General features: G+C 53.4%; 1 protein-coding gene across 3 annotated transcripts; it reads right to left on the reverse strand.

Moving 5' to 3' along the window:
* Positions 1 to 1,161: 1,161 nt before the first annotated feature.
* LOC133350626 (GTP-binding protein Di-Ras2-like) lies at positions 1,162 to 21,974 on the reverse strand. Of its 3 annotated transcripts, none has more exons than XM_061565205.1 (6): positions 21,784 to 21,974; positions 19,610 to 19,730; positions 8,587 to 9,267; positions 7,825 to 8,011; positions 7,503 to 7,705; positions 1,162 to 5,727 (listed from the first exon to the last, which is right to left on the reverse strand). In XM_061565205.1, exons 3-6 carry the CDS (start codon positions 8,722 to 8,724, stop codon positions 5,650 to 5,652), a joined length of 606 nt encoding a protein of 201 aa, XP_061421189.1. In that variant the 5' UTR covers positions 8,725 to 9,267; positions 19,610 to 19,730; positions 21,784 to 21,974; the 3' UTR covers positions 1,162 to 5,649. The 3 variants fall into 3 exon arrangements, with proteins under 3 accessions (XP_061421189.1, XP_061421196.1, XP_061421205.1); XM_061565212.1 differs by having other exon boundaries at positions 19,605 to 19,730; XM_061565221.1 differs by lacking the exon at positions 19,610 to 19,730.
* Between the last annotated feature and the right edge of the window lie 436 nt (positions 21,975 to 22,410).

The raw sequence follows: 22,410 nt of genomic DNA on the forward strand, positions 1-22,410 counted from the left end.
TTGCGATAGACCCAACGCAGAAGAGCCCAGGGTTTGATCTCCCATTAAGCTCATGGTCCACCCTAAATTGTATCCGCACAAACCATGACAGATGCGGATACCTGATGCACAAATAGAAAATAAAATACAACTCTCCAGTGCGAAACTGTGGTCATCCAGAGCAGACCGTGCCACGTACAACGACACAATTCCCAGGCCACAAATACGAAGGAAAGATCACACAGCGATACACTCCGCTGCTGCGACTAGCGCGGCTATTTATCTGGCTTCACCACCAGAATGTGACATTGTCGTTGTTACTGTACTCTGCATCTACATCAGCCATACAGCACAGTGGTGGGTGGTGTGGGTGGTTGGTGGTGGTGGGGTGGTTGGTGGTGGTGGTGTGGGTGGTGGTTGTGGGGTGGTGGGTGGGTGGTTGTGGGTGGTGGTGGTGGGGTGGGTGGTGGTTGTGGGGTGGTGGGTGGGTGGTGGTGGTGGGTATTGTCGACCCGGTAACGCAGCCGCCGCGCTCCGCACTCCACCCGCGAGTCGCGACTCTCCGCCACGGGGCCCGCGTAGTGGGCGCGCCACGCAGGGGTCGGCAGACCTGGAACGGCTTCGTGACGCCCTCTCGTGTCCACAAGCATTGGTGGGGCTCTTCACATCGAGGGGTTAAAAAAGAAAACAAATTTCGAAAAACCCCCTTCTTGTTTTGGTTGCCGACCCCTGAGCGAGTGGCACTGCTACGAACCTGGCGGTGACCCGAGTTCTATTCCCGCTCACGGCCACCACCACCACCACCACCACCCACCCCACCACCACCCACCCCACCACCACCCACCCCACCACCACCTCCACCACCCACCCCACCACCACCTCCACCACCCACCCCACCACCACCTCCACCACCCACCCCACCACCACCTCCACCACCCACCCCACCACCACCTCCACCACCCACCCCACCACCACCTCCACCACCCACCCCACCACCACCTCCACCACCCACCCCCACCACCACCACCACCCACCCCCACCACCACCCACCCCACCACCACCCCACCACCACCACCACCCCCTACCCCTCACCCCACCACCACCCACCCCACCACCACCCACCCCACCACCACCACCACCCACCACCCACCCCACCACCACCACCGACGGTGACAACGAATGTGATCTCCCTGGCTCGAACTGCCTTTAAATGAGTCCGTGGTGCTGCGATGTGCAATTAAACAAAGGTGGCCGGGTGTGGTGCCCACCCCCTCGTGATAGGTGCTCGCTTACAGCACTTGCCACGACAGCCTGTTCAGGCTATACGGGGGATCTTTCTCTGTGTCCTCTGACGACTGTCCTATCACGATCACATCACTTGTAAGTGATTCTCGTCTGGTTCCACGTTCGTACAACTGTCACCCCCCCCCCCCTCCCCATATATGTTTAATATGCCTGCGACTTAATTGCGTCATCGTGCTACAATCTCGATCACAAACAGTCCCCGCACTCACTGCCGACTTGGGCGGCAGTGAGTGCACAACAACATTGACGTTCGTGCAATGAAGCCTCACGCGAATTATCGCGTGACAAAGTCGTTTTTGTTCCGATTTCTAATTGCCGTAATAACTTCATTTTGTATTTGCTCTGCTTTTTGACACGCTTGCAAACGAGACTGGTTTAAACAAAAACATGCAACTTGGAATCATGAAACTATTCAGACCCTCGGTGGCCAAAACAGCAGCCAATGTCGTTTGTTTGGCTGCATCGGGCGAGTGGCGGAGAGCTGCTGCGGCGGCTCGGAGATGTTAACTACTTCGCCCGGTATACAGCAGGTCGTGGGGTTGGACCCCGACCCGGATGGCTGCTGTATATTAGCGTGTTCTCCGGCTATTCCCTCCACATTTAGACAAACACGCGTTTAGAGTATCTGGTTGCTTTGCATTTCCACACGGTAAGCCACTTCTCGTTCAGTTACGATTTGTGGCCAGATTGCTTTTGAAAAGAGCAACATAGCTCATTGAGGCTTACCGGGTTAAAACATTGTTTTTATAGTTTCACAGTTCACAACAACACATTCAGGTTAGACCCTAAACGCGAACTAAAAACCAAACATGCACCCGACTGGTGTGTGCTTTAGAAGTTGCGCACGATGCATGCATCGATACAAAAACGTTCACACGGATTGACATGATGCGCCGTCTTTGTGCGTTTACATCGGTGCTCGCGAACACTGGCCCTAGTCTCTCACAAGGCTGCAGGGTTGTAGCGCTGTACAAGTTTGCGATACGAGTTTAATCCAAATATTGTTTCTGTCACTCGCATAGCACCCACACAAACCACCGTGGAATCGTCAACTTTACGATCTCGGTCACATTTTCACGACGGATGCAATCCACATTCGCCTTATCCTTACAGTTAACGGAGAATGGCTCCCCCCACGACAATGATGATATCACGTGACCCACCAAACCCACAATGACCAATAATAAAAAAACGCGCAATCCCTGACAGTTGTTTTAATGTTTATATATTTAGATTTCTTTTCTTTTCTGTATTTGACAATAATATTGTTCTTAGCGTGTGAACAAAACTACCCCGTGCAAGACGATGGTACAGACCCCACGCGATGCCCAATCGGGTCACCAGACTGTCCCATTATATTTTCATCGGGTTGGGGGGGGGGGGCAAAAGGGTTAGTCACTGCATAGCGAATAAAACATCTATACTTCACTTTTTAAATACGATAAACCTTACTCATGAGGAGCAGTGGTGCAATAGTCAGCTCATTACATTATCAACTTGGCGACCCGAGTTCGACTCCTGGCGACGGCTATCATTAGCGAGTGGTGTCTGAAGCGGGACCGACTGGTGTGAAGTATGGCTAAACAACCGCCCCCCCCCCGAAAGTCACTACATGGCGAGGACTTTACAAAGGTTAAGAGCCCTTCAATCTACTGCTGGATGAAGGCTCTCGAAGCTTGTGGTGACCTTGGTGACCGTTTGACCATACGTCACTGCACTGCTCAATGTTGGGCGACCCAAGAAGGGGTGGCGGGGCACGCCGGGAGACCGGTGCAGATGTCACTCGGCCACCGATGTTAGCCGTGGCCGGGAATCGAATTCGGGCTGTCGGGTTTACAACGCAGCGCGTGCCAACCGCAGCGCCACCGCTCACCTCGCCAATGTAGAAATCTGCAACTTGAGAATTTAAATCAAATTGATGAGAAACCTCTCCCCACCCCACCTATTAAAAACAATCGTATATTTATTTGTTTTCTGGACTTCAAAAAATCCACCGTTCAAGTTTAAAAAAGTGCAAAAAGTTTTGCTAAAATACAAACGAAGAAACGGAACAGCAAATACGACAAAGAGATTCTACCGAACTTCTTGCGTAGGTTTCCGCCGCTTGTGCCGCACGGCTCTTCCGTTGTGCTGCTCGGGTCGCGTCGGCGTGCGCGGCTCGGCGCGATGTCCGATGAGACTCTGCGAGCCTGCGCGTCGCCCCTTCTCGTGCGCGGCAGCGCGGTGCTGCGTTTTCTCCGGGTTCTCCGGTTCCCTCCTTCCACGGGAAGCCAAACGGTCAAATGATTCGTGGCCAAGCAGCCGTCCTACATTTTTTTTAAACATAACCACCAAATGGGGTCCGCTCGCTCTCGCGGAGAGAACGATTCGGAGAGAGGACGACTCGGAGGCACCAGGAGGAACCGCAGATGAGCGGAGAGGCAGAAGCAGCCACAGGGGTGAGGAGCTGCCACTACCGACAATTGCCCAAGCTGTGCGGTCCTCTATAAAACGAGATGTTTCCAGCCCATTAATGAGTATTCACACACACGGGAGGAAACTCGAGCACCTGGAGAAACCCCACGCGTATGAGGGGCAACACGATGCCATGCAGATGGAGTCTCAGTCCCCTTGACGATGGGACAGATGGAAATTAGTCCACTCACTGGAACCGCCGTTGCCTGACGAGCCAGGGCCACAGCTTACCCTCGACACGCACGCGTCGAGGGGAGTGTCACGGCACGTGTGCGTGTGTGTGTGTGCGTGTGTGTGTGCGTGTGTGTGTGCGTGTGTGCGCGTGCGTGTGTGTGCGTGCGGTGATCCACCAACCCTCGGCTGGCGACTCCACACCGCGGGATCAACACAGGAAGCTACCACGAGTGAGTGTTGAGACGCGACGAGGCTGTGCCTGGGTCAACAAAGGGCACGCTTTAAGCATTCGGACTGCTATCGTTTTGAACCGACACTCTTTCGTGTTTGTGCGTTTGCGGCTGGGGGGTATGGTGCGAAACATCAGACATTGCGCCCAACCACACGTGCGCGGTGCAGCCAGAAAGAAACAATCAGGCGCTAAATGAACGCGATCATGGGGCGCTAAAATAAGCAACTGAATAAATGGGGCCGCTCCACGCTTCCCGAGGCGAGCGACGGCGGCGCGGCCCGAAGGCGGCTTTCTCGCCGCTCGTGCCACCGCAGGTTCACGCGGTTCGACGCCGGCAGGTCGCCCCGATCACTACCACGGTGGTGGCGTGGCAGCCGTGCCAGTAAAGGAAACTACACAACGCCACGCGACACGCCGTCCGCTTCACTCGCACGGTCGACGTCACACAGACCCCCCCCCCCCGCCCCATTGTGATGTTGTTCGCAAGACCGAGGCCAGATTTGTCAATAATAAATTGCGCGGAAACATTTACTCAATTGGGATGACACACACACAGCAGCAGCAATCATCTCTCCGCACTCCCCGACTGGCAGACGAATGCCCGGGGAAAGCTGCCACTGGGGGGTGTCCTGGGATAGACCACATCAGCAGCAGCAGCAGCAGCAGCGATCTTCATCCTCGTCTCACTGCGAAAGAAACCTGGCAAGACACCTCTTAAGAAAAGGGTCGTGGAGCTTTCCTGGCTAAACGATTGAAATAATAAATAACAGGGACAAATCCCTCCATGCGTAGGGTATTGCTTTTAGAGTAAAACTCGCCATCGGGCGAGCGACAACATCTGCACGTCGCGAAGACCAAACTTACACAGACTTGGCGAGAGGGTAAAGGGGCAGCCCTGCAACTGCTTGGCTCACGCCACCAGTGGGGGAAGGCGCCTTCGCCAAGGAGAGAGAGAGTGCTTCCTCTAATAGAGCAACGTTTGGCCTACTCTTCCAAGCTGGCCAGACGTTTCGGGAAAAATAGAGTACCCACACTTTACCCCACCATACGCGACATGCGTTTGTAGAGCCGGGTGAACAGCTAGAGGCGGTTGCATGGGGGAAAGAGGATTTGAGAAACTCGCGTTGACGGAGTCGAACCTGCGCCCTCTGGGTTGGACATTCCAGTTGTGCCGATAACCGATAACCGATCCTCCGCCGCTGTAACGGCAGCCTCGCCCTTAAGAAACAAAAACTAAATACCCCCAAAATGTAAAATTTTAACATTTAAAACACGCGCACGTGATCGAACGCACAGCGGTTGTGGGTAACGTTGCTGACGTAAAAAAAGTAGTTTGTTAAAATCTGTATAAAATAGCAACAATAATAAGTAAAAATGTAAATAAAGGAAAAGGAAATTTTGCATAAAAACTCCGGTTGGACCCGGTTAACCCCGTGTAGCACGCGGGCCGTGACGTGCACGCTTGCGAGGGCTTCCGTGACCGCCACATGAGCTTCACATGAGCTTCACATGAGCAGGCATCTCCTCCGCACGTGCTCCTTGAGGCTCCTCCTAGAGTCCTTGGTGCCTTTCTTTCCGTCCACCTGAAAACGTCACACAACAGACAAAGATCCCCCGTGTAGCCTTGATTGCTGTTCGTCAGGAGCAGCGCCGACGAACGGTTTTTTGTGTTTCCTGTTCAGTTTGTTGTCCTTCCCTGTACCTCCGATTAGCACGGTATGGCACGTGATGGGGGGAGGGGGGGTGGACAGCCCACGCCCACCCGGCCGCCTTTGTCTCCCCAGTGGCGGTGTTCGCAAGGGGTTGGGGCCTAAAGAGCAGGCCTCGGCACCCATCCAATTGAACGCAACCCTTAATACATTTGAAGAGCCATCCACAAACTGCTGTTTGACATTTTTTGTAAAGCAAATTAATGAACCCAATACTGTGGCATGTCAAACATTCTAAAAGCAAAACTTCACGTCGAGTTCCTGATGCACTGTACCACTGAGCACCGGTACAGTGCCTCCCCCCCGCCCTTCCCACCCACCTCGCACACGCAGCTAAACGCTCATTCATCGGCCCGTAAAACCCTTGTATATACAGGACCGCAGAGCTTGGGGAGTGCGGGAATTTGTCACGGGCTCATCGCCGCGTGACTGCTGCTGCTGCTGCCGCCTTCCTGCTCGTCTGCAGTTTCACCCTCCTGGCGCTTGTGTCGAGTCGTCCCCTCTCCCTCCCTTTCTATCTGTCTCTTTCTCTACGAGAGCGAGCGAGTCGGTTACAACGAGCCGTCGTCGCAGTTATCATCGTCGTTAGTTGCACGGTGCTACGAAGAAGCCAGCGTGACCCGAATTCGACGCCTGGACACGGCCGAGCACGACGATCGTGCCGAGCGAAGCACAGCGTGCATTCCGAGGCGATGGTATCAGCGCTGCCCTCGTGTGGGGGTTGAGAAGTTATTCTCGGATGGCACAGGGCGGATCAGCCCTGACCCAGCACGAACCTCCCCCAACCGAACGCAATTACATTGCAGGCGCAGCCCTTCAACCGAGGTGCTCGTGACCCTGCTGCTGGAAGTGCCTCGCGCTGGACGACAGCTCAAGCGAGCGGCGTCCTTCACTGCAAGGCCCGTGGGCCACTGGCGGCCCCTGGTGGCCTTTAGTGTCAAATCCTGACGGCTTCAAATGTGCGGCGACCCTCACACCGATGTCTTATTGACAAAAGTGGCCTCCCCTCTGAAAATCTGTGAAGAACACTGCTCTAGAGGGCGTTTTGGCCTCCTCTTATACACCGGTCAAATGGCTTAGACGAGGTGGTGGGGGGGGCGGGAGTACCCACACTTTAACCCACCACACGCGACCTGCCTATCGTGCCACCGTACCCCCATTTACACCGCTTGGTGGACAGGGGTGGGGGGCCGCCCGGACCACGCAACGATCGCGCCGCGGATGCGTTGCTCTCGCTCTCGTCTAGACCGCCAACTCGTAGACCGACGAGACCAGCCCGAGAGCATTGTACGCATGACGTGGCGATCACATGGCGCGCATGCAAGTCGCGTGGTGGCAGCCGTCCGACCTGCCGCGTGCGAGCAGTGGGACTCGCGGGGGTTCCGACGGCCGGTGGTGAAGATGTGACGGTGATGACGATGGAAATGACGGCGATGACGATCACGACGATAAGGATGGTGGCGACGGTGACTACGAAGGCGACGATGGTAATGGTGACGAAAGCGATGACGATTACGATGGCGATGACAACGGTAATGACGATCGTGGCGACGACGGTAACCATGCCGACGGCGATGACGGCGATGGCGATGACGGCCTCCCGCGTGGGGGCACGAACATCAAGCGTGCACCCTCCCCTCCTCGCTCGCCTGCAGGCTCATGTGCCGCCGCTTCTCGAGCGTGAGCAGCTCTTGGAAGGCCTCGGAGACATTGTAGTCCATCTTGGCCGACGTCTCCGTGAAGGCGCAGCGCCACGCCCTGGCCTGCGTCTCGCCCTCGCCGGCTGCCACCTCGCGCGCCGTCTCGTCGCACTTGTTGGCCACGAGCATCATGGGGACGGCCGACACGTCGCCTGGGAGACCACGGGAGATGCAGGGACGGGAGACGAGGGGAGATGAGACGAGGGGAGGGGCCAGGGGAGGGGCGAGGGTTTGTGGTGACGAGGTCGCGCCCCGCCGAGTCGCGCCGCACCTTTGATCTGCGCGATGACCTCGTAGATGGGCCGCAGCTCCTCGAGGCTCTGGCGGCTCGTCACCGCGTAGACGAGCAGGAAGGCGTGGCCGCGCGAGATCGCCAGCCGCTGCATGGCGGGGAACTGGTGCGAGCCCGTGGTGTCGGTGATCTGCAGCGTGCACACGCTCTTGTCGCAGCTGATCACCTGCGTGATGCACAGAGAGACATATACACGGAGATACGCAGGCATAGAGAAACACAGAGAGATGGATACACACACAGATAGAACAATTTCCTCAGATATACAGTATCCAGCGATATACAAACTGCTTTTTCACTGGCACATGCGAGTCGAGCCAACGTGGGTCCTCGCGGCAGGCGCCGTTTTCCATTGGCAGAGTCGGAAGCAAACCGTGCTACACCGAGCCTCGCAACACTGGCCGAGGGGCCAAGCAGGCCACGGTCGGGGCTAATGCCGCGACCACGGCCTGCGACATAGATTGGTACACCGTGAGGAGGAAGCGGCGCCACCACGGCATCCCGCATTTGCTCACCGCGCGCGACATCCCCGACGGGGCGTGGCGGTGGAAAGACTGACCCTGGGGCCCTCGGGGCTGTGCCGAGACAGCCCCGGCAAGGCCCCGGCAAGGCCCCGGGGGGTCCACACGGTGGAAAGGCTTCACGCCTCCGATGAGCACGTTTGGCTACGTACGGTGAGAAAGAAGTTTAACATACATACATATGAACAAAAGTGGAGTTGACGAGGTGGGGGGGGCTCACCTGACGGTAGGTGTCCTCCACGGTGGGCACGTAGGCCTCGCGGAACGTGCCGCGCACGAAGCGCAGCACGAGGGAGCTCTTGCCCACGCCGCCCGCGCCGAACACCACCACGTGGTAGTCGCTGCTCGGCTCCGGCATGGCGGCCGCTCCCTCCCTCTCTCTCCCTGCCGCTCTCCCTTTCTCTCGCACACACGTGCTCCCTCCCTCCCCCTCTCTCTCTCCGTGTGTCTCTCTATCCCTGTGCGTGCCTCTCTCAGTCTCTCGGTGTTTGTCTTAGTGACGCCGTCTCCGTGTATCCCTCTTCCTGTGTTTCACTCCTTTCCGTGTATCTATATTTCCCTGCGTCTCTCACTCAGTGTCTCTCTCTCCTCAGTCTCTCCCTCCCTCAGTGTCTCTCTAGCCCCAGTGTCTCTCTCTCCCCAGTCTCTCTCTCTCCCCAGTGTCTCTCTCTCCCCAGTGTCTCTCTCTCCCCAGTGTCTCTCTCTCCCCAGTGTCTCTCTCTCTCCTCAGTGTCTCTCTCTCTCTCCCCAGTGTCTCTCTCCCCAGTGTCTCTCTCTACCCACAACTGAGTGACTCACTCTTAAGAAGTATTATGTCATTTTGCTTACAGACACCAAGTAGAACTGCTATATGGAGCCCTGTAATGTTGCTCAATTGGATGATTCATCTGCACGCCTCCATCTGCAACACACGAAGACAGATACCATCGCATTAGTCTTTTGTGAATTCGGTAAAACATATATATTAGCTAAACTCTAGTTTGTGTCGTCTTCTGAACGTATGATTAGTTTGAGTCCATCCGCCTCTCAGCTTTCTAGACCAATAATTACCCAGCGGAATTGTGTAGGCGAGCAAACTCACAACTGGGTTGACCCTTCTGGGTCTTCTCAGCATAGCCTGAGCAGCTTGTCCAACTATACAGGAGTGTACCTTGCTGGGTCGCCAGCTATTATTGGCAAGAGAACTCCCGGTTAAAACGTGGGGCCCAGGACTTTCAATATAGCGGCCAGGAAAACCATATTGAGTATGTGGAATAATCGTGAACCACCCCCACCCTCCCACACTCAATGGCTGAATTCATGAGGCCCAATCTCAGCCTTGGAGCATCTTAGCTATGAGCTCAGAGACAAGAAGAGTACACATGAGCATGGGGTACATTCCTGAACCTTATGACGGGTCTTACACACCTGAACCCAGAAAGGTAACGACCGGCTAAAACCCCCCTGCAACCCCCCTCCTGCCTCCCTCGCCCCCTACTCCTCTCCCCTCTCCTGCTCTGATGAGTCCGGCGTGCCTCATAGCGTCGCTGCCTCTGGAACTGCCGCCCGGAACGTGAGAATGTTGATCGATACTCGTCAACGTATGATGTGAGGGAGGATGTGGAATACAAATAGTTGATCTGCATAAAGACCTGAATCTGTACATCTCGACAAGGTAGAAAGCTGACATTTGGAACATAGGTAGCTTTTTGGACACAAACAGGAAAAATCTGAAAATCTGATATTTTTCATTTTAAAACCCCCAAATCTCGATTTTAAGTGCTCCATAACCACGTTTGTGCGTGTCATGCAGAAACCGTTAAAAATATAGGATTGCGTTATTTTTAATTTGATAGAGCGTTAAACAGCAAATACAATTAAAGCGAGAATCATTGTTCTATCTTTGATTGTTTTTGAGTTATTTCAGATTAAAGCGATTTTGAACGAAAAAAGTACACATTTTATGATGTTGAAATCTGAATAATTCGAAAACGGTAAAAGAAAGGACTTTCCCATCAGAGTATTACGTTAATAAATGTTTGTTCCTTCTAATAAAAAAAGACCGGAATCTTTAAATTCAGCGGTTCCCGATGGGTATGTCTTTAAATATACGAACCTGAATCAAGTCGTCAATGTGTTTTTGTTTGCGGAAAAATACTAATTTTATGAGGAATTGTTTGTGTCTGATCATAAATACAAATTGTAAAAAATAATCCTATCTGGTTAATTATTATGGAAAACGTTTGCCTGGCGAAGAGAGGCTTCATGAACTCGCGTGTATATATAGAAACCATCGGCAACCGTGACGTGTTTATCAATAACGGCACTGTATGTACAGTATGTTGAACTTCCTTCGCACCGTGCTCATCGGAGGTAAAGGCACCTCTCCGCGTTACCACACAGGGAAGAATATGTACAGTAAACTAAAACTAAACGAATTTTTTATTTGACCAGGTAAGGCGCCCTGAGCCATTTCGCTCTTCAGAAGCGACCTGGCCACAGAAGAACGCAGTGGGGCTTATCACGTGGACATTTATAGCAGCCAAATACTCGTAACGCATGTTTCTAAATGCGGAGGGAAACCCCGCAGGACACGGAGAAAAATCCATGCAAACACAGGGAGAGAGACACGCAAACTCCAAATATACAGCAGGCGTCAGGGTCGGGTTCGAACCCACGACCTCCTGTATACCTTGCAAAGCATTTAACATTTCGCCACCATGGCGCCCAGTAATATATCGTCCGTTCTATAGGATTCGGGGGGGTGGGGGTGCGTCAAGCGTACGTACACAGGTGGGGTAAAAAGTCCGCGTGCGTACAGGGAGGGGGCGAGGGGTCAATTTGAGACAGATTTGTGCGTGCCGACTCAATGGATGGCCCCGAATCGGAGTTCGCGGCGCGCGCCAACTGCTGCACCACCGCTCGCCTCGCCCGTTCACGTGCGGGGTGGAGCTCAGCGGTGTGAACCGCATGGATCCCACAGCCCTCACACCCCCCCCACAACCCCCCCCCCCACAGCCCTCACACCCCCCCCACAGCCCCCACACACCCCCCCACAGCCCCCTCCCCCCCCCACCACCTCATCGGTGCTGCTACTCACAGCTCACAGCTCTTAGCCCAACAATCTGTTGAGGCAAGACGGGGGGGGGGGATATTTGTCTTGCCCTGGCCCCATCATCATGGCCCATGCCCCCAACCTTAATAGGTGCTCGCCAACAACGCTTTGGTAAGGTTAAGGCTAAACTGGCTGTCTTTTGTCCTCTGTATGTGTGTGTCACGGTGTTTGTGTCGAGTATGTGGGTAACAGTAGCATAGCGGTTCGCAAGCTGCGAGCCGAGTTCAATTCCCGGTCAAGGCCACCAACACCCGTGACGATTATCTCAATCGGTTATATGCCTCCCCTAAGTCGACTCAGCCTCAAATGAGTACCTGGGGTAGTGTGTAAACATCACCACTGGGGAAACAAAGGCGGCCGGGCGTGGTGTTGGCCACCCACCTCCTCGTATACCATGCCGGCCTTCGTAGGTGCTCACTAACAGCACTTGCCCCAACAGTCTGCTCGGGCTATACGGGGGCTCTTTCTATTGAGTCTGGGCGCAGGCTGCTATGGCAATGCGCGCATTCACAGCAAGGCACGGCAGATGTGGCTGCATTCACAATAGCCGCATTTTACTCGCACACCTATTTATGTGAATAGAGCAACGGGGCGAGCGCTATTGTTCACGAGCACCTTTTAAGGTGGTGGGTGGGGGGGATGGGCCATGATGGGCTGGTGGGGCCAGGGCAAGACAATACAAAGATCCCCCCCCCCCCCGCCTCAGAGGGGGGTGGGTGGCAAGAACCGCGACCGGCAGAATTTGTCTCCTCAGTGGCGATGTTTACACACTGTACCAGGCACTCATTTGAGGCTCAGTCGACCTAGGGGAGGCCCAGGACCGGTTCAGATAATCGTCACGAATGTTGGTGGCCATGAGCGGGAATCAAACTCGGGTGGTCGGATCCGTTGTGCGGCGTGCGAACCGCGACACTACCGCTCCCCACTCTGTCTCGACACGCACAAAGATCCCCCCCGCCGCCGCCTCGCCTTGAACAGACTCTTGGGGCAAGCGCTGTTCGTGAGCACTTACGGCACACGCGTTCACACATCCGCACGAGCGTACCATCACCCTGGCACTTTCCAGTGCCACCACTGACTGTGCACATGAATGGAAAATCATCATCATCAGCAGCCAGCCCCTCAGGACCTACGCTTGGGTCAGCTCAGCCTGAAATAGCTCCTATGCGTTGGCGTGTTGCGTATGGACGCGAGTTGGCCATTATAGGTGTTTGCAAACAGGGGGTCGAATGGGATCCTTTGTGCGAGCGAGCAATTATTGTGAGACAGTCCGATTGACTTTTGGCCATCGAACAAGGACGGCCACTGTATCGCGCACTTTGAGATGAGCTTCTGCGGCCGTCTGGAACGCTCTTCTTGACGAGATTAGGAAGCCACTGGAGCTACGCATTTTTACATCATCTCGATTGAAAACTCGTGTCTTTAGAACTGCTTGTGTTTTGGTCTGTTGTCCTTACTCTCGCACCTCCGATTAGCACGGCTGGTTACATACGGTGCGAAAGTTCAACATGAAATAATAATAATGATGATGTCAACTCGCAAAGTCGTGCTGCCACGCAGTACTCGCCCGCTCGTGAAGAGAGGACGGCAACTCGGGCACCAGGAGGAGGAACCACAGACGAGTGGGGAAGGCAGAAGCAGCAGCAGCCACGCGGCGAGGGAGCTTGCGCTACTAACAATTGCCCCCCAAGCTCTGCAGTTCTCAAGATAGTAAGATGTTGCTAGTCAACTAAGGAGAGACCCCCATGTGTGCGGGGAGGGGGCACACCATCCCATAGAGAGGGGACAGGTGGAGTCCACGTTCGCTCTACGCCCTTCCCCTGGCAAGCCAGGGTAGAAGTTGGGCAATCTTAATTTGAAGCTTTCGTGACTGCAGGAATCCATACTCTTTGGTTCTTTCGGTAAAGTCACGTGGGTAGAAAATAAAATAAATCACGACGTTTCGGGCGCAACACAAGCGCCCGTCTTGCTTTCCCACCTGATGACGGACGCTTGTGTTGCGCCCGAAACGTCGTGATTTATTTTATTTTATAGCCACGTGACTTAACCGAAAGAACCAAAGAGTATAGAAGTTGGGCACTTGTTGGTAACGTGCCAGCGAGCCGCGTGGCTGCTACCGCTGCCTTCAGGAAGCTCGTCCGTGGTTCCTCCTCCTGGCGTCTCTGGGTTGCTCTTTGGCTCTCTTAAAGAGCGAATGTATGTCTGTTGACCTTCTTTTGCATCGTACGTAGAAAATTGGGCTAATCGGAGGTGCGGGGGAAGGATAAACACATAAAAGTAGTTTGGCGACGGCGGTGTAGCATTATGAGTTGACATTATTTTACGGTACGATATAATCCATGTGCAGCGGTGAGGTGGATGGTACCAGCACTGGATCATGAGTTGGATGCCTTTATCCAGCAGTGGATAGACAACAGCTGCTGCCGATGGTGGTGGGTCCGCTATTGGACGCCGCCCAGTCCGTGGCCCGGAACGTGCAACGACTCAACAAATCGCACCTCTGATTAGCACGGTTGGCTACGTAGAGTGCGAGCAAAGTTCAATATATAAACATACAAATATCATAGTGCACTGGACGTGAAAATGAAATCCAAATGTGTTCCCAACGATAACGATGACAACAAGTCGAGAAGATGGTGAAGTTGAATCAATGTGTAGTGCGGTAAAATGCGCGGTGCGCACTGTTGGCCGAGGGCAACCGAGGGCAGGCAGGTGCGCAACGTGAGGTTGCACGAGCAAACCGCCACCTCATGAAGGGCAGAATCGGATGCGGACAGGGTCGGCCCGAGGTTGCACACCGACACCCGCGGTGTCGCCAGGGAGACGTGCGATAAGGGGTGACTGATGGCCTGACAGGCGCCAGCCTGTCGGCCCTAAAGAGACACAAGGGAGGAGCTGGATAATTGGGAGGAGGATATAAGGGGGTGTGTGAGAGCGGAGCGGGAGTTCTGGTTCTGGGACCAAGGTGAAGACATCTCGCCGCTGCCGCTCAAGGCAGGGACGAGTCGACGGGCGGGTGATGGTTGATCCCCCCGCCCGGATCGGATGAGCGAGTTGGTCTGAGGGAACGTAGGCGAGGGCAGCGGCGCAGTGAGCGAAGCTTCGTGTGGGCGCTGCTGAGTGCAAGCCTCTGTGTGGGCGCTACTGTGTGCAAGCTCTGTGTGGGCGCTGCTGTGTGCAAGCTCTGTGTGGGCGCTGCTGTGTGCAAGCTCTGTGTGGGCGCTGCTGTGTACAAGCCTCTGTGTGGGTGCTGCTGTGTACAAGCCTCTGTGTGGGTGCTGCTGTGTACAAGCCTCTGTGTGGGTGCTGCTGTGTACAAGCCTCTGTGCGAGCGCTGCTGTGTACAACCCTCTGTGTGAGCGCTGCTGTGTGCAAGCTCTGTGCGAGCGCTGCTGTGTGCAAGCTCTGTGTGGGCGCTGCTGTGTGCAAGCTCTGTGTGGGTGCTGCTGTGTGCAGGCCTCTGTGTGAGTGCTGCTGTGTACAGGCCTCTGTGTGATTGCTGCTGTGTGCAAGCCTCTGTGTGAGTGCTGCTGTGTACAAGCCTCTGTGTGGCCGCTGCTGTGTGCAGGCCTCTGTGTGAGTGCTGCTGTGTACAAGCCTCTGTGTGGGCGCTGCTGTGTGCAGGCCTCTGTGTGGGCGCTGCTGTGTGCAGGCCTCTGTGTGGGTGCTGCTGTGTACAAGCCTCTGTGTGGGTGCTGCTGTGTGCAGGCCTCTGTGTGAGTGCTGCTGTGTACAAGCCTCTGTGTGGGTGCTGCTGTGTACAAGCCTCAGTGTGGGCGCTGCTATGTGCAAGCCTCTGTGTGAGTGCTGCTATGTGCAGGCCTCTGTGTGGGTGCTGCTGTGTAGAAGCCTCTGTGTGAGCGCTGCTGTGTGCAGGCCTCTGTGTGTGCAGGCCTCTGTGTGAGTGCTGCTGTGTGCAGGCCTCTGTGTGTGCGCTGCTGTGTGCAGGCCTCTGTGTGGGCGCTGCTGTGTGCAAGCCTCTGTGTGGGTGCTGCTGTGTGCAAGCCTCTGTGTGGGCGCTGCTGTGTACAGGCCTCTGTGTGAGTGCTGCTGTGTACAAGCCTCTGTGTGAGACTGCTGTGTACAGGCCTCTGTGTGGGTGCTGCTGTGTGCAGGCCTCTGTGTGGGCGCTGCTGTGTACAAGCCTCTGTGTGCCGAGTGCGGAGCCTTGAGTGCGGAGCTGCTGAGAGGAAGAGCTGCCGCAGGCAGGTTAGCGAGGTGTAAAGTAGATAGGGGAAGTTCGTCAACAAAAGTGACCGTATAGACAGAAACAGGAGTGCCTACAACTGGTGCAAGAGTAGAGTAATAAAGTGTAAGCAGGTGACCTGTAACAACGTGTCCGACTGAGTGATTTTACGAGACTACAAATGAATGAAGACACCCAGCAACGTCAGAATGACGGCCCAAACACAGGGCACCGCACCGCATCGCTGTGCAAAACAGATAAGAAGGCAATGTCTCATTTGTGGGTCTGTCTCTCCATATTGTTCGAAGATTTAACAAAAATACATCTCCCACCCCCGTCCCTTCTACCCTCTTACTTTTGTCCCTCTTTCACCCGCCTCCGTCGAGCAGTTGGCTACGTACGGTGCAAAATAAGTTAAACATGTTCCTGCTTATAGTTCCTACCTGGGTTGGGGTAGTGAGCTCAATTTTCTCCCCACCCCTAAATCCAGCAGCACAAAGTTCGGTATTTGTCCGTGGAGTTTCTGTGCCCTCTCCCCCCCTTGTTACGGTTTGTGCTTTGTAACGGGCTCTTGTTAAAAAAAACATAAAAGTGTTTGTATTGCACACAACCCATCGGCCCTACGGAATTCTGGGAGGGCGCAATTTCATTGTTAAGAGGGGCTGTGGGCATGAGCGCGATTGCCGAGTCTGTTGCAGGAGTGAGGAGGGATTGGTGAGTCTGTTGCAGGAGTGACAGGGGATTGGTGAGTCTGTTGCAGGAGTGACAGGGGATTGGTGAGTCTGTTGCAGGAGTGAGGAGGGATTGGTGAGTCTGTTGCAGGAGTGACAGGGGATTAGTGAGTCTGTTGCAGGAGTGAGGAGGGATTGGTGAGTCTGTTGCAGGAGTGACAGGGGATTGGTGAATTTGTTGCAGGAGTGAGGAGGGATTGGTGAGTCTGTTGCAGGAGTGACAGGGGATTGGTGAGTCTGTTGCAGGAGTGACAGGGGATTGGTGAGTCTGTTGCAGGAGTGAGGAGGGATTGGTGAGTCTGTTGCAGGAGTGACAGGGGATTGGTGAATTTGTTGCAGGAGTGAGGAGGGATTGGCGAGTCTGTTGCAGGAGTGACAGGGGATTGGTGAGTCTGTTGCAGGAGTGAGGAGAGATTGGTGAGTCTGTTGCAGGAGTGACCGGGGATTGGTGAATCTGTTGCAGGAGTGAGGAGGGATTGGCGAGTCTGTTGCAGGAGTGACAGGGGATTGGTGAGTCTGTTGCAGGAGTGAGGAGAGATTGGTGAGTCTGTTGCAGGAGTGACCGGGGATTGGTGAATCTGTTGCAGGAGTGACAGGGGATTGGTGAATCTGTTGCAGGAGTGACAGGGGATTGGTGAATCTGTTGCAGGAGTGAGGAGGGATTGGCGAGTCTGTTTCAGGAGTGAGGAGGGATTGGCGAGTCTGTTGCAGGAGTGACAGGGGATTGGTGAATTTGTTGCAGGAGTGAGGAGGGATTGGCGAGTCTGTTGCAGGAGTGACAGGGGATTGGTGAGTCTGTTGCAGGAGTGAGGAGAGATTGGTGAGTCTGTTGCAGGAGTGACCGGGGATTGGTGAATCTGTTGCAGGAGTGAGGAGGGATTGGCGAGTCTGTTGCAGGAGTGACAGGGGATTGGTGAGTCTGTTGCAGGAGTGAGGAGAGATTGGTGAGTCTGTTGCAGGAGTGACCGGGGATTGGTGAATCTGTTGCAGGAGTGACAGGGGATTGGTGAATCTGTTGCAGGAGTGACAGGGGATTGGTGAATCTGTTGCAGGAGTGAGGAGGGATTGGCGAGTCTGTTGCAGGAGTGAGGAGGGATTGGCGAGTCTGTTGCAGGAGTGACAGGGGATTGGTGAATCTGTTTCAGGAGTGACAGGGGACCAGTGTTTGACGAATGGGATGTGAAAATGCTGAGCGACATTTCTAGACGTGAGAGGAGAGGATGGACATTATACCTACGATTAAGCACGGTTGGATACGTACGGTACGAAATAAGCTCAACCAACATACACATAAGGAGCCAGAGGAATTGGAAAACGTCTACTTCGATAAAATTGCGAGCTTCATCACAATGTACGATGCCAAGTTGGGTTCCTTCAGAAGTTTCCATAACGAAATGTCGGGCAGCACGCGGTAACACGACCCGTACACCACCATCGGAGATCCAACAAAAACAGTCGGCATTCACCACGTGGCGATGACGTCAGCACTAGCGCCTGTGCCAGGCCAGGTGCACTCAGAGGCTACGTGAAATGTCCCTGACTCTCTGCTCACAATCTTCAGGACCTCCATGGTGGTAAAGCTGGGTGGACAGGCGTTGGAGCCATTCCCTGTTCACTTTGGGGTGCGACAGGGCTATTTTATCGACTCCCGCATTATTTAACATCATCTTCGACCACGTAGTTCTAGAAGATTCCCATTTCAGAGCAAAATACAAAGATCCCCCATATAGCCTTAACAGACTGTTGGGGCAAGTGCTGTTAGCGAGCGCCTATGAAGTCTAGAACGGTACACAAGGGGGTGGGTGGCCAGTATCACGACCACCCGCATGTGTCTCCCCAGTGTACACACCGCACCAGGTACTCATGAGGCCGATTCTTCCTAGGGGAGGCCGAGGACCGGTTCAGATGATCATCGTTGTCGTTGGCCGCGAGCCAAAATCGCACAACGGTCGCCGGGCTATTCAGCGCCGCGCGCTAACCAAGACATGACCGCTCGAAGAGCCGCGCAGACCTCTACAGCGCGACTACAAGAAACTCCGAGATCGTTTTGACAAATGACTTTTGAATTTTCACGGACAAACTCCAAGTTGACGGCGACAACTCTGTATCCCCCCCTCCCCGCTCCCCAAAGGCATTAAATACAGGCAGTGGCTGTGACTGGGCTGGTGCAGCGATGCAGGCAGGCTGCGACTCCAAGAGGGCAGCAGTGCATGTCGCAGGCCAACTCAACGCGGTTGAAATATCAAATGTCGCGTATATATGGTGAACTCTTTCGCACCGTACGTAGCCAACCGTGTTAATAGGAGGTGCGGGGGGGAGAACAGCAAACTAAACACCAACAGCAGTTCTAAACAAATAATGTTTCATCTTAATGATTTTAAAGTGCATCGTTCCAGTGGCTTCCTAATATTGGAAGGAAGAGCGTTCCAGACGGCCGCAGAAGCAGCGCATATGAAAGTGCGCGATGTGGTGACCGTCTTTGTTCGATGGCCAGCCAGAAGCCGCTGCTGCTGCGAAGATGATCGGAGCTCGCGTGATGTTAATGCTCCTTGACGAGATCAGTTTTGGAGGTAGGAGAAATCTGACTGCTGCCAAGCAACAGATATTCAAGATGACGATGAAACAAAACAATTTGCCTCGCCCTTTTCGAAAAGAATACAGGTGTTAAGATGTTCAAACGATTGCAAGGACAATGCATACATGATCAAAGCACTTTTTTTTTACATGTTTTACCACAAGCTCTTGTGGTTGACGCAGACGTGATGACTTGTAATAGGTGTCTATTTGCTCTTTGAACAACTTAACACCTCCTGTATTCTCGTCGGAGAGGGTAAAGCCTATTCTTTTTTCATCATCTTGATACTAGCAAGATGATATTAAACTTATCAGTTGGAATGTAAGTAATTAATAGCGGATCTCGCAAGCGAAAGCAGCGTGGAGCCTGGGAAATGACCAGGTGAGCGATCACCATCACAGGACGTGGACAGTGAGAAGTACAGATTAAAAAACAAGACGCGGAATTTAGCAACTCGAATTCCGGAGGTAACGGGGGGAGGGGGGGGATTTGTGTTGATTCTTAGCAACGGATTGAAATTTCGGCTAGCTGGATTTTGTTTTGCCAAATTAAGCAACAACAAAGCAAACCCTGAACAAATCATTATTTTAATGTCACACATTTGTGCGTTTGTGTGCAGTCATTGATTCAACGCCACGCTCCAGACACCAACCTCACCGCAGTGTGCCCCGAGGGTGTAAATGCAGAGGAGGGGGGGTTCAGAAGCAGTCCAGCGATGAGTTGCAGTGGATGGCCAGCTTCTGGCACCACGACTTCGTCAGATTTCCAAAGAGATTCTCTGTTAAGCGACGCGAAGGCCCGGTTAGCGCACGAGCAAAAAAAGAGTCCACAAATATTTCGACAACAAAAAAATACAACCAACCTCAAATTACTCAATTGGGATTACACACAGAGAGGATGTCATTGCCCCCTTATTGGCAGATTAATACTAAGTTAAACTATTTTATTTCATCAGGTAAGGCCCACTGAGCTATATCGCTCTTTTTCAGAAGCGACCTGGTCACAAATGATAACTCAACCAAGTGGCTCATCACGTGGAAATTGATAGCAGCCAAATACTCTAAACGCGTGATGTTTATTCTAACTCTGGAGGGAAACCTGGAGGAACCGGAGAAAAATCCACGCGACCACGGGGAGGGAGACAAACTCCAAATGTACAGCCGTCGGGGTTGCGATACAACCGACCACTTACAGTATGTACCAGGCGAGATAGTTAAAATGTCGCCATCGAGTCACCAGATGCTCGGTTCAAAGTTGGGTATCAGCCACTTGTGAGTGGTTAAACAGGATTGTCAAGTACAGTATAGCGAGTCAAGGTGGTGATGGTGGTAGTTGCCCGAGACCGGTCAGCAGCTCAGCGACTGAACTGCGAAAATACTCTTCAAAGTATCGTGACACCTAGAGAATAGAGTTTGACTATTCCAGCTCCGTCAAACAAATGAACGCCACGCCTCACACGGGGCGAAACCGGAGCAGCCGAGCGTGCGTTGTTATTGGATCACGGGCACCACAAACGCCAAGCGGCCAGCCACAAGCAGCATTTTTTGACCGTGTAATAAAGAGTAAAGTCTTTCTTGATTCAAGTAAGGTTATTATATGAATCGAGTAAGATGACATTGTACATACAGTACTTCCATCAGTTTATATGGGTTATTATACATGTATGCATGCATATGCGCACTTACCATAATGTTGAAAACTCATGTTTTTGTAAATCTGTACAGGAAAGCCGACTTAATTAAACCCCCCCCCCCCTTGATATTTGCGGGGCACACGTTCCTGAATACTGGCGCGAATATGAATACTCAAAGCTTGAGGAGAATGTGTTTAGGTGACAAACACACATTGCGTGTAAACGTATAATCTGTATGTATATATTAACGATTGTCGTGTTACTTAATTATCCTTTAATAATAATGAATATAAATATATTTCAAAGTGCAAATATCGACGACTAAATAAATCGATAAATATTACAATGTGCGAACTTAATTATCATACAAAAACACGCGTGGCCATGAAACCCCCTTCGAGACTCACTACCGTGGACCCGCACTGCCGCAGGGTGGTGAAATATGGTCAAACGACCCCCCACCCCATCCCAGCCTGCAATGCGTGCATGGGGAGGCCTTCATCCAGCAGTAGATTAACATGGACCTCTACCTGCTCACTTAGAGCCTTCAAACACAAACATCCCCCGTGTAGCCTTAACAGAGTGTTGGGGCAAGTGCTGTAAGCGAGTAGCTGTGAAGACCACCGGCACTGTGGCACACGAGGGGGGGTGGGGGGTGGCCAACACCACGCCCGGCCGCCTTTGTCTCCGCCAGTGGCGATGTTTACATACTACACCAGGTCCTCATTTGAGGCCGAGTCGACCTCGGGGAGGCCCAGGACCAGTTCAGCTAATCGACACTGGTGTTGGTAGCCGTGAGCATACAGTACATGCAGTACACAGGCAAAGACCCCCTCTCTCCCGTGTAGCCGACACAGACTTGTGGGACAAGTGTTGTGAGCGAGTCCCTCCTACTCACGCCGGTACAGCGCACGCAGGATGCGGTGTGGCCAGTGCCACGCCCGGCCGCCTTTGTCTCTCCCACGGGCGATGTTTACGCTTACACGGGCAACCGCGTACCTACTCCGTTGAAGACCGAGTATGATATGTCAAGATAAAGCGACCCTGCATAGGCAAAACACAGACTGTTGGAGCAAGTCCTGTGAGCGAGCACCTATCATACCTGTATGGCCCGCATACATCGGCTGTTGAGGCAAGTGCCGTTCCACACACACACACGTGGACACACGTACAGTATGCAATTATATACTGCACTTACCTTTTCCCCAAGCGATGACGCAAACAGGCCTGCGTTAATTGGAGGCTGGTGGTTAATTGGTATCAATGATGGTACAGCGGCATGGATGATGGTGATGCGAATGGATCTGCCTGGATATATTCCTTGTGTGTGTGTAAGATAGGAATGTCTCCTTCTTCTCGCATCACACTAACTCCTCCCTCCTCTTCCCTCTAACATTCATCACGTCCCAAGTACGTCAGCACTACCGTCACCGGACAGCTCCCCCTGGCACCCCTTCAAAATAAAAGTACCCCCACCTCGTTAAACGCCAATTCAAGTCACGTGAAACAAAGGCAATCTTTTCAAATTAAAGGGCCTTCGTTGCAGGACTTCCCCCGAACCGATGTAAATTCACATGCTCCGCTCTCAATCCTGCCCCCCTCCCCCACCCACAACGCTTACCGCCGTCAGCGCCACCCACGCGCACCGTCCTTTCAAATGAAAGGGCCTTCTCTCTCACGCTTTCGAATTCACCTTCAACACATTGTAATTCATTTGTGTACTCTTAATGCCAACCATTGCCACCATCACAACCGCTCCTCGTATACCGCCATTTCATATTCAAGGTATTCTCTCAAAAGGCGCTTTCAAGCCAATGTTAATTCA

The sequence above is a fragment of the Lethenteron reissneri genome, chromosome 4 (genome assembly GCF_015708825.2).
Source record: "Lethenteron reissneri isolate LAM-NWPU_2019-01 chromosome 4, ASM1570882v1, whole genome shotgun sequence".
Lineage (NCBI taxonomy): Eukaryota > Metazoa > Chordata > Hyperoartia > Petromyzontiformes > Petromyzontidae > Lethenteron > Lethenteron reissneri.